Raw genomic sequence first — 12,791 nt, forward strand, 5'->3', positions numbered from 1 at the left:
GACCTTGTACCCCGGGCACCCAGGGCACACTCATGGCTGGAGGGCGCAGAGATCCCAGGGCTCCTGGGGGCGCCAGGGCCCAGGGCAGGGCAGCCACACCGTCTAACCTGCAGTGTTAGCCACATTGGCTCCTGAAACTTGGACATGTACACCCTAGCTCCCCAGTCACACGGCCACATGTGTGCTACCGTATTGGACAGCGTGGGTACAGAAGTCCCATCATCGCAGGGCGTCCTCGGGCCGAGCTGTTCGGGAAGCACCGAGGCCCTGAGAAGCCTCGGGGCGAGCAGGGCCCACCACCAATGACCCCAGTGGCATCCCCGGTCAGGGCACTGGCCTGGGACCGGCAGCCTCCGGGTGTGCCGCCGGAGAGGGCAGCGTCAGTGACCAGACAAAGAAGAACCTGGTGGCACCCGGCAGGTGTGAGGAGACAAGTAGCCCTGACCGGTGTGGCTCAGTGGATAGAGCGTCGGCCTGCGGACTGAAGGGTCCCGGGTTCGATTCCGGTCAAGGGCATGTACCTGGGTTGCGGGCACATCCCCAGTAGGGGGTGTGCAGGAGGCAGCGAATCGATGTTTCTCTCTCGTCGATGTTTCTAACTCTCTATCCCTCTCCCCTCTTCTCTGTAAAAAAATCAATAACATATATTTAAAAAAAAAAAAAGAGAGAGAGAGAGAGAGACAAACAGCGTGGCTGTGACAGGAGAGACAGACACCAGGGCCCCACGTGGTAGGGTGGTGAGTGGGGCTGTAGAGGGTAGCCACTGGGAGCCTGGCATGATCCTGTGTATGTTTTCAAATGTCGCTATAGCCCTGGCCGGGGTGGTTCAGTGGATAGAGCATCGGCCTGCGGACTGGAGGGTCCTGGGTTTGATTCCTGTCAGGGCACATGCCAGGTTGCTGGCTTGATCCCCAGTGGGGGGCGTGCAGGAGGCAGCCAATCTATGATTCTCTGTCATCACTGATGTTTCTCTCTCTCCCTCCCCTTCTCCCTTCCTCTCTGAAATCAATAAACATATATTAAAAAAGTCACCTAGAGTCCGGCCGAGCCACGCCCTGGAGCAAGCAGGGGTCCCAGGCCTGTGGCCTCCCCCCATCCCACCCTCTGGTCCGGCCCCTAATGGCATCCCCCACGCTATGCCCACGCCCAGTGCCAGCTCTCGGGGCGACCCTCCACGCACCATCAGAGAAGGGCCCGGCCCGCTAGGAAGGGCCGCGTGTCTAAGAAGCGCTTGGCACTCACAGGTAGAACACACCGTCCTTTATTTCCCAGGTTCCCGGCCCCACATCGCACGCATGAGATGGGGATTTCCAGTCACTCGGGCTCAGCTCGCTAAGTGGACGGAAGCGCGTTAGGTGCTAGAATTTCCCCTCCCGGGCCGGCCGGGCCGGGCTGGCGCGGAGCCGGGCGCCACAGCCTGGCGTGTGCGGGGCTGGGAGGAAGCTGAGCGAGGCTGACTCACGGGCGGGGCGGCCAGGACACACGGGATGTGGCTCCACAGGACGCCGGGAACGGACTCGGGCGACGCCTTGCTGGTTCCCACCGGCCTCTCGAGGCACTTCACAAACACGGCGACAGGGACCGCACCAGCCCACCCCTGGTGACAGCCCGCGCGTCTCAGCGCGACCGCAGGCCTCTGCCCAGGCTCTGCCGACCGGCCGATCGGACAGTGTCGCAGCCTCTGCGCCGAGGGCCGGTGTCCGCCTCAGGACCACCCACGCGGCACGGCTCCGGGACACAGGTGCGCGTTCCACGGTGGGGCGGGGGGGCGCTGCTGGCCACGTCACCAAAAAGCCACACGGGGCGCCGGGCCGAGTCCACGGAAGTCCTATCCCGGGGCCCTGGCCGGCGGGGAGGTGGGTCCGCCCCGAGACGTGGAGAATAACAGCGAGGACATCGCGTGGACGCAGACTTCACACGCACGTACACGCAGCACTGGGGCGGGGGGGGGGGGCGGGGGGCTCTGCCTTTCAGGGGACCCGTGTGACAGGCACGAAAGAAAGAGAAGCAAAAAGAAAACAGACGAGGAGTCCATGTACCAGGGACACGGAGGACGGAGACCACGGGGCGCGGCTGAGGCCGGAGCCCCCAGCGGGCTGCAAACTAAACTCTCCATAGCGTCGCCTCAGGGCCCGCAGGCTACACTTCTTAGTAAAATAAAGCTTTGTGTTACTTTAAAGATATCCTTTAGGCATCGGGGTGACGTGGGAGAACCGTGCGCTCAAGGGCCCGGAGGCGGGCCCTGTGCCACCACCAGCGGCCACACTCGTCACCCCACACTTGGCACCGCCCTGGGCCCCCGGGCTGTGGGCACGAGCCAGTGCCCTCGGGGCCAGCGGACACTGGCGCCCTGTGATGGTGTCCGGGCCTGTCCCCGACAAGCCCCCTCAGATCCCAGGTCCTGGTCCCCTCCGTGCCCCCAGGGCGGGGAGGGCGGGCTGCTGTCTAAACGCCCCTCCCTCCCCGGGGACAGCCACTCCGCAGCATCTCGCTGGGGCCCAGCACAGCGGGGAAGGGGCGGTGCAAAGCCAGGCGCCAGGGCCCTAAACTACAGGCAGGATCTCAGGTGCACGCGGTGCTGTGGGACCTGCTCCCGCCCCACCCTCGGCCCCCTGCCCACCCAGGCGCCCGCCCGCCCTGTGGGCACAGAGGAGCCGGAGGCAGCGCAACAGGAGGGAGTGCGTGGTGCCGCGGCGCCGGCTCTGTGGGCTCGGCCTCGGCGCGGGGGTGGGTGCGGCCTCAGAACAGCAGGGCCTTCTTCTTGAGGTCGTTCCTCTTCCAGAGCGCCAGGCGGTCGAACTCCTCCACGCTCATCCCGAACACCTCCTGGAACTCCGCGGGCGACAGGTGTCTCTTCAAAGAAAAGGAAACCCCAGGGGAGCGTGAGCACCTCAGCATGTGCCGCTGGGCTGGGCCGCCAGAGGCAGGGCTGCTGCGCATGGGGCCGCCCTCGGCTGCGTGGGCCTCGGTCCCGGGTCCCCCTGCCGCCCTGTCACGCCCGCCCTGCTGCCCAGAGCCCGGAGGAAAGAGACTCGGTCACGCAGCTCCCACTGGGAGCCCAGGTCACAGCGCACCGGGGACTGGGACGCCCTCCTGCCCCGAAGCAGCTGGGCCAGGGACGAGCGCACAGGCCCATGGTGCTCCGTGCCCACGGTGCCGTCTGAGGAGGGGCAGGGGGTTACTGTGGCCCATTTCACAGACAAGGAGGCTGAGGCGTGGAGAGTGAGCAACTAAGCCCGGACCTGATTCTGAACCCTCCCTGTCCCCCAACCTCTGCATCCTGAGTCACAAAAGTCCCTCCTAACCGAATTTGAGCCCAGAGTTTTCAGTGCACGTGCACACACACACACACAGTCACAGAGACACACACAGTCACAGAGATACACAAACACACAGTCACAGACACAGTCACAGAGACACCCACACAGTCATATAGTCACACACAGTCACAGACACTCACACACAATCACACACACAGTCACAGACACAGTCACAGACACCCACACAGTCATATAGTCACACACAGTCATATAGTCACACACACACAATCACACACACAGTCACAGACACAGTCACAAAGACACCCACACAGTCATATAATCACACACAGTCACAGAGACACACACACAGTCACAGACACAGTCACAGACACAGTCACAGACACACACACAGTCATATAGTCACACACAGTCACAGAGACACACACACAGTCACACACACAGTCACACACACAGTCACAGACACAGTCACAGACACACACACAGTCCTATAGTCACACACAGTCACAGACACTCACACACAATCACACACACAGTCACAGACACAGTCACAGACACCCACACAGTCATATAGTCACACACAGTCATATAGTCACACACACACAATCACACACACAGTCACAGACACAGTCACAAAGACACCCACACAGTCATATAATCACACACAGTCACAGAGACACACACACAGTCACAGACACAGTCACAGACACAGTCACAGACACACACACAGTCATATAGTCACACACAGTCACAGAGACACACACACAGTCACACACACAGTCACACACACAGTCACAGACACAGTCACAGACACACACACAGTCATATAGTCACACACAGTCACAGACACTCACACACAATCACACACACAGTCACAGACACTAACACACAGTCACACACACAGTCACAGACACAGTCACAGACACACACACAGTCATATAGTCACACACAGTCACAGACACTCACACACAGTCACAGACACAGTCACAGACACACACACAGTCATATAGTCACACACAGTCACAGACACTCACACACAATCACACACACAGTCACAGACACTCACACACAATCACACACACAGTCATACACACAGTCACAGACACAGTCACAGACACACACACAGTCATATAGTCACACACAGTCACAGAGACACACACACAGTCACACACACAGTCACAGACACAGTCACAGACACACAGTCATATAGTCACACACAGTCACAGACACTCACACACAATCACACACACAGTCACAGACACTAACACACAGTCACACACACAGTCACAGACACAGTCACAGAGACACCCACAAAGTCATATAGTCACACACAGTCACAGACACAGTCACAGACACACACACAGTCATATAGTCACACACAGTCACAGACACTCACACACAATCACACACACAGTCACAGACACTCACACACAATCACACACACAGTCATACACACAGTCACAGACACAGTCACAGAGACACCCACACAGTCCTATAGTCACACACAGTCACAGACACTCACACACAATCACACACACAGTCACAGACACAGTCACAGAGACACCCACATAGTCATATAGTCACACACAGTCACAGACACTCACACACAATCACACACACAGTCACAGACACACACACAGTCATATAGTCACACACAGTCACAGACACTCACACACAATCACACACACAGTCACAGACACAGTCACAGACACACACACAGTCATACAGTCACACACAGTCACAGACACTCACACACAATCACACACACAGTCACAGACACAGTCACAGAGAGACACACACACACACACCAGTCACACATACACAGACACACACAGTCATAGAGACACACAAATAGACACAGACACGCACATCCATGGACATACACAGAGACACACAACAGGAACACACACGGAGACGCCCAGGCACATACCCCGCCCCAGCAGGCTGGCCTCGGTCTCTGCCGGGAAGGGCCACGGGCCTGTGCTGCGAACTTGAAGGAGCAGCAGGAAGATGGATCCCGAGCTGCCGGGCAGGCGCTGTGGTGGGGCTTCCTGGAGGCGGAGGAAGCCGCTCCGCCCACAGAGACGGGCCTGTCACTGCAGACAGCAGCGCCGTGTCCCGGCCACATCACAGTCCTCCCGGGAACAGTGGAGACACGAAAGGGCGGGAGAAAGGGGCATGGCTCCCACGGGCTCAGCAAGCACCCACTGGGTGTGTGTGACGCAGAGACCCCGGCCTGGGTGCCGCTGGGGGCGGTTCACACGTATGAACAAGAGCAAGGCCTCTGTCCTGGCGCCTGAGAACAGCCGTGGGAGGGGCAGCTCAGGAAGCAGAGCCAGGCCTCGGAGAGGCGGAGGTGCCCTCCTTTCCTGCCCCGGGGGGTCTACGGCGCCCGCTCAGGGGTGGGCTGGTGAGCCAGGGCCAGCCGGGACCCGTAGTGATCCTTACCCTGCCGATGGGGGTGCTCCCCCACCTGCCCCCACCTGCCCCCACCTGCAGGAGCCACTCCACAGCGGGGAAGGCAGGTGCGGCCCGCAGGGAGGGAGGGCGGGCGCTGCAGGGGGTCCCTGCTGAGCTGGCAGCCCTGCAGGCCGGTCACAATGACGGGGTGCTGGTCAGACCTGAGAAGCACGAGGCCCTAAAACCTACCAGAACAGGCTCAGTGGCACACGCCTCCCAGAGCAGCTGAGGGAAGCGAGGTTCGGGGCCGTGGGGCTAAGATCAAGTCCCCGGCCAGCAGGGGCCCGCCCTGGCCTGGTCCTGGCCCCTCATCCGTATGGACAGAGCTGGGCCTGCGGGCTGTGCGCTGGGGAGGGTCAGTGAGGAGGGACCTGCCGGCCCGGACCCGTTCCCCCCTCCGGCTCCGGCTCTGTGGTCCCGTGTCCGCCTCACCTGGCCGGGTGCCCTGCCTCCCGCTGGGAGGGGTGAGGGGCCCTGCCCGTGGCTGCTGGGAAACTGGCTCAAGATAAACTCGCTCACGGTCATGAGGCAGAGTCAGCCCTGCTCCTTCCAGGGCTCTTGTCGCCGCCCCATGTGCTCGCTGTAGCAGCAGGACACAGATGCCCCCTGACCCCTGGCTCCTGAGGGCTCCCCAGGAGGAGGGCGGCCCTGCCCTCTCACCCCCTTGCGATTCTCACCAAGGCCAGGCACAGCCCAGCGCCTTCCTGAGCCAGCAGGAAGGAAGCCCAGGGCGTGGTGCCCTTGCAGAGGGGCTGGTCAGCCTCATTCTGGGATGGCCCACTCCCGGGGTGCGCCGGCCCCCATGGCATGGCCTGCAGGCTTTGCTGGGGAGTCTGCCTACAGGTGACCCTCCAGGGCAGTGTCCTGCAAAGACCTCCAACCCAGGACCACACAGCCCAGGAACCCATCTTGGCTCCGCCCCTGTGCAGCTCGCTCCACCCCCTGAAGCTGGCTCCGCCCCCTTGCCCCTGGCTCCGCCCCCTTGCCCCTGGCTCCGCCCCCACGCAGCTGCACTGAGGGAATGGAGCTCAGTTGTGATCCCTGAAAACAGCCAGTGGGAGGGCAGCTCGGGAAACAGGCGGGGGTGGGAATGAGCAGGTCGCCTGTGACCCATTCTTCCTCTGCCTGGCCCGCCAGCCCCTCCTCACCTGCCAGGCAACTCCTCCCCCCTCCTCAACCTGGGCGGATGCCAGCCCCGCCCCAGCCTCCCAGAGCCCTCAGTGTCAGAGCTGGGAGAAGAGGCCCCTGGCACTGGGTTACAGAACGTTCTACAGACAGGACGGTGCAGTCGCATCCACAGCAGCGGCGGTGGGAGACGTAAAGGAGTGGGGGGTGGGGGTGAGTTTTGATTATTTGCACCTTTGCTTTAAATACAATTGACTCCGCCCAAGGTTACGTAACTAACTTTTCTGCAATGGCTGGGTCTCACACCAGCATGAAGGGTTCCTAACATTCAACAGGGGGAGCAGCTCCAACCGCCGCTGAACTTGCCCTGGGCCATGGTGCCCAGGGAGGACAGGAACAGGGCACCCCTGTGCCCAGGGACAGGTGGGGTGCTCGGAGGCACGCGGCTTGGAGGAGGACTGCAGAGCATGGGAGGGCTGTGGCCCACGCATGCTCCGCTCTCTCCTCCCTTCACCTGTGGAGCAGGTCCGGGGACACTGACCCTAGCAGACCAGGCCCCCGCCCCCACAGAGCTCCCGCTGGAGGGGGTCAGAAAGCAGGCAAGTTCGCTGCGGGTTGCGGGACCAGGGAAGACCCGGAAGGCTTTGCAGGGGGGACACCCTGTGACCGGAGAAGTGAATCTCTGACTGAACTTTGCGGCCTGGAACAAATGGCAAAGGTTTCCTGAAACCACCATCCGGTAACGACTTAACCTCCGGCCCCCAGCAAGCGCTCAGTACAGGAATGTTAGTGGCAACCACAGGGCACGCACGGCGCTGTGCCAGCCCTCTGCCACCTCTGGCTTCTGGAACATGCCAGGCTCTTTCTCACCCCAGGGCCTGCGATGCACTTTCCCCCACTCCGCACAGTGGCTCCTCCTCATCCCAGTCCTATAGATCCCCGTGCAAAGGTCCCCTCCTCCAGGGGCCCCTCCGGGATTGCCCCAGCCAACCGGGCCCTCAATCCCTGCAGCCCTCTCAGGCCCCGAGAGCCCTGGGTGCTGGCGCAGGCCCATCCCTCAGGACCCTGTCTGTGCATCACCATCGTCCACCAGGGTCTCTTCGGACCGGTCGGGTGAGTTCAAACAAAGCAGGCTCTTCTACAGCTGCCCGGCCTCCTGTCTCAGGCACATTCCACAGCTTGGGCTCCTACGCTCCAGCGAACCCCCTGTGCGGTCAGTCAGCCCCGTCCCCGCCAGGAAAGCACAGGGCAGCGCTGTGAGCCGCCTCTCCCCTCCCGGGTCAGCCCAGCCCCGCGCTGCCCGGCACCCAGCCCCGCGCTGCCCAGCACCGGCACCCAGGAAGGAAGGTCTGGGCTGTTGAACCAAAGAGGACCGACTGGAGTGACTCTCAGGGACATGGCCCCCGCCCCCAGCAGACAAGAAGCGCCTTTCCCACGGCACCCTTTCCTGTCCCATGGCCACACGCTATGTGAGTCTGGCCAGGCCTTGGCGCCCAGCGGCCAGCAAACCTCGCCTCGGGGCTGCTGGGAGGCCTGCAGCAGACGTGGCTCACATCTGCAACCAGCTGACGGAGGAAAGGTGACCCTCCAGCCCTGGCCGGTGTGGCTCAGTTGGTTGGGCGTCCTCCCACCCACCGAAAGGTTGCTGGTTCGATTCCCGGTCAGGGCACAAGCCCAGGTTTCGAGTAGGGGCATGCAGGAGGCAGCCGATCGTCATTTCTGTCTCACTTCGATGTGTGGATGAAAAGGGGCCACAGGCCGCCCTAGCCGGTTTGGCTCAGTGAATAGAGCATCGGCCTGTGGACTGAAGGGTCCCAGGTTTGATTCCGGTCAGGGCACATGCCCAGATTGCGGGCTCGATCCCCAGTGTGGGGCGTGCAGGAGGCAGTCGATCAATGATTCTCTCTCACCATTGATGTTTCTCTCTCTTTCCCTCTCTCTTCCTTTCTGAAATCAATAAAAAGATATATTTTTTAACAAAAGAAAGAAAGAAAAGGGGCCACATGCTGACTGACCAGCTCGGGGGAGGCCTGCATGGAGGTCTTGCCAACTCAGAGACCTCAAATAACCCCAACACGATGGATGGTCTGAAATGAAAGCTTTAACTGAAAGCAGTTCATGGTCACAAAGATCGTCTCTGACCTTAACTGAGCCTCTTTTATTTGCACCTATGATAACACACCTCGGGAATGTCAAGGTGGTGTAACTTCCCTTCTTCCAGGTCCCTCAGGGCACAGCCAATGCACCAGGACCCGGACCACAATTCCCCCATTGTCATTGTTATCCTATAATCGGCATGGGTCTGTCATTTCACTCTATCCAATCCCAGAGGTTTCCCCGACTCGCTTTCTCCCGCCTCTCTGGCTGTCACCATGGATTTCCTGTAACCACCTGCGGCTCCTCCTCTGACTCTAATGTATAAACGGGGGAAACGCCATTCTCCGGAGCGCTATCCCAACCCACTGAGTCCCTGCTCCCCAGCAATTGCTGACATTTTGGCTCAAAGAAACTCACAAAATTTCTTTCCAGGCTCAAATGTTTCTTATGTTAACAGATGTTTCTCTCTCTCTCTCTCGTTCTCCCTTCTTCTCTCTCTAAAAACCAATAAAAAATCTTAAAAAAAAAAAAAAGACGTCCTTCCATAACGTGGTGGTGGGCAGGGGAAGGGCCTCATCCAGCCCACGGAGGCCTTCGGAGCAAACACGAGGCTTCGGGGAGAGAGATTCTGCCTCAAAGAGCCATTGCCTGGTCCTCCCCCCCCCCCTCCACCAACTGGGCTGAGATGTCAGGCTTGCCAGGCCCCCGCTCCATGCGCCAATTCTGTAAGCACGTTTCTTAGTACAGGCCTATGTCTGCCTGCATCTGTCTGGCCGTCCACCCGCCACCTGCCTGCCTCCTGCGGCCCATGCCCCGAGGACCCTGGCTGGCAGTTCCCTGCCTAAGGGACAGGATGTCTGCAGGGTGCGCTGGGCAGGGGAGGCCTGGAAGGGGTGTTAGAAATTCCTTTTGCAGAGAGCAGCAGGGCATGGGGCCCCGAGTGACACAGCCCTCAGCAGGCAGCCGCTCTGCCTCCCAGAAGCCGGGGCCCAGGAGGGGCCTCCAGCACTCCCACCTCGAGGCCCGCAGCCGCCGCACTGAGCGTGAAACCGTGTGCCCAGTGCCCAGTGCCTGGAGCAGCCAGGGCAGCGTCAGCGGTGGGACAAGGTTTGCTCCCTAACCGGACGGGTAGAGCCTCAGAGCCCCACTTGCTCCCGGGATTGTGCATCCGGGAGCGAGCTCGTTCTCCTCCCCGTGGCCGAGCCCCGTGGCCCACGCTGCCTCTGCACACGCCCCTGGCCTGCCATGAAGTGCCCAGCAAGCCTGGCGCTCGGCCAGCTGCAGCCCATCCCGCGGAAAGCTTTCTCTCACCCGCTGTCACCTACGTGCCTCTCGTCAGGTTGGGAAAGTGGGGACGACATGGGCCAAGTCACCGAGCTGGACATGCTGCCCCCGCCTGGGCTTGCTCAGGGCCGGGCCCAGTGACTGCCTCTCAACAACGGATACACGCTCACACCGCCCAGCAGCACAGGCAGCCACGCCCCGACAGGTAAGGAGGCAGGCTCAGAGAGGGTGTCACTCGCCCACAGTCACACAGCCGGACCCAGGCCATCCCGACCCTAAGAATGACGCCCTGGACGGCGAGAGGCTGCCCCATGAACGCAATGGTGAAGTGTCTTGGCATTGCCAGCCCAGGTGCAGGGCGTGGCCTCAGAGGAGAGGGACTTGGGTCTGTCTGGGGACAGGCAAGGCTCCCTCCCCTCCAACCGGAAGCTCCCGGCACAGCAGACCCTCAGAGGGTCACTGTCAAAGTCCCCTTCAGGACTGGGCGCGTGGGATCGCTGGGAGGGCGGTAAACTGGGGAGGGGGCCTGCTGGTCTCACTCTGCCCATTGGGGTCACACGATTTATCTGCCCGCTTCCCATGTGGTCACTGTCCACAGTAGGGGATTGTCCCAGAGCCCCTAAAGTCACCAGCATTCACTGAGCACCTACCTACTAAGTGCTGGCAGGGGCCTCCATGGCGACTTTCGCTCTGAGTGTCCCGAATTCCCGCTGAGCGTCCTGGGCCAGAGCGTCAATCATTGTCAGAGTCCCGGCTCCTGGCACTCTGCCCTGTGACCACTGCGCCCGCCACCTGTCCTGACAGCCTGGAGTCTCACCACCACCATCGCCCATTGCCAAGGCGGCCACCTCGACCCCCAAATACTGCTGGGCCCCGCCCACTTCCTGCCTCAGTACTGCCACCACACTGTCCATCATTTCTTGCTCAGGCGACCGAATTCCTTCCTAAACAGGCTCTCTGCACCCACATGGCCAATCCAGGCCTCCCAATGCAGCCCCGGGCGTCGCTTTACATTACAGCCCTAACCATTTAACCCCGACTTACAAGCCACTGCTTCGCCCAGCCAGGGTGGCGCCATGGCTGAGTGTCGGCCCATGAACCAAGAGGTCATCGGTGAGCAACATACACTGATGAACAAAAACAGACCCAGAGAAAGAGAAGCATCGATCAGACCGTCAAACCTCAGCGGGAAGGTAGGGGAGGGGTGGGGGTAAGGGGGAGAGATCAACCAAAGGACTTGTATGCAAGCATATGGGCCTAACCAATGGACACAGACACCAGGGGGGTGAGGGCATGAGTGGGGGGTGGGGGGGCAATGGGGGGATAGGGACACATATGTAATACATTAATCAATAAAAAAAATTTAAAAAAGAGAAGGAAATAAAACTACCCAATACTTAAAAAAAAAAAAGAGGTCATCGGTTCGATTCCTGATCCAGGCACATGCCCGGCGTGGGGGCTGGATCTCAGTAGGGGGCATGCAGGAGGCAGCTTATGAATGTTTCTCTCTCATCAATGTTTCTATCTCTCTCCCCCTCTCTCTCTAAGAATCAATAAAAACATATGTGTTATTTTTTTTTAAATCCATGCTTCTAGCCAAAACCAAACTGCTTAACATGGCCCAGGGCCCTGTAAGACCTGGCCCATCCTTAGGGCCCCCCTGCTCAAGTGTAGCCACCTCAGCCTCCTCACCATTCCTCCTCAAACAACCCTGCTTCCTCCTGCCCCAGGGCCTTTGCACGCACCGTGCACTCTTCCTGGAATCCTCTGCTCCTGCCATCCCTCGGCTTACACTCACACATGCAGGCATACTTTCTGCACCGTGAACTCTGGCCTGTTTTCAACCAACCAACCCCCCCCCCCCAGAGCCCTTCTCTTGGCGTATAATTCTGCGCACCCATTGGGGTCATCAGCTGACTGACGTCTGCCTCCCCCCGCCAGACCGGGGGTGGGGGTGGAGCTCCTGCTGGTGTGCGCGCCCTGCACCCAGGACCCACTCAGTGCCTGGCACAAGCTCACCCCCTGGCTGTGATGCCCAGCGGAGCATGCGGTGGGGTGGACAGCAGCCTGACAGAGGCGTCCTCCTTCCTGACCCTAGAGGTGCGGGGGCCGCCAGCTGACCACCCAGACCGCCCAACCTCCGGCTGGCACATAGCCAGCCCAGCCCAGGCACAGGGCTGGTCCTGGACGGACTCAGCCAGTGGGGCGCGAGCAGAAGCAATGCCTGGCCTCCGGGGCCCTCCCACGTGCAGGACACGGACACGGAGCCGCCACACAGCTGTTTAAAGGGGTGGGAGGCCACATGAGCTGGCGTGGAACCGTTCACGACAAGTTTAAAAGAGACAGGCAGGTGTCAGCTGCGTGACCCGAGAGCCTCCTCACCCCGCACCAGTCAGTGGTCGGTGCCTGTGCAGGAAGCGACGCTGGGCCGGAGGGAGGACCCGGTGGGGACCCTGGGGGATGCTTACGTTCTTTGTCTTTTTCTGGAGTTTTACAAGCGTGACGAATTGTTTTTATACTAAAAACAAAGCTCCCTTCTCTGAAATG

The 12,791-nt window shown here is 60.4% G+C and overlaps 1 protein-coding gene across 3 annotated transcripts in view; it reads right to left on the reverse strand.

Moving 5' to 3' along the window:
* Positions 1–1,245: 1,245 nt before the first annotated feature.
* ABLIM2 (actin binding LIM protein family member 2) overlaps positions 1,246–12,791 on the reverse strand; it is a 104,819-nt gene continuing 93,273 nt past the window's right edge. For 2 of the 3 annotated variants that reach the window (XR_013996029.1, XR_013996030.1), the window contains one exon: positions 1,246–2,853. Coding sequence is in view for 1 of the 3 variants with exons in the window: in XM_081091869.1 (XP_080947995.1) it covers positions 2,740–2,853 (114 nt within the window). In the remaining 2 variants the exon portion in view is untranslated. The remainder of the gene's footprint in view (positions 2,854–12,791) is intronic. The other variant, XM_081091869.1, reaches the window with a different exon arrangement.

Source organism: Myotis nattereri, assembly GCF_964212035.1.
Source record: "Myotis nattereri genome assembly, chromosome: 1".
NCBI classification, from domain to species: Eukaryota; Metazoa; Chordata; class Mammalia; order Chiroptera; family Vespertilionidae; genus Myotis; species Myotis nattereri.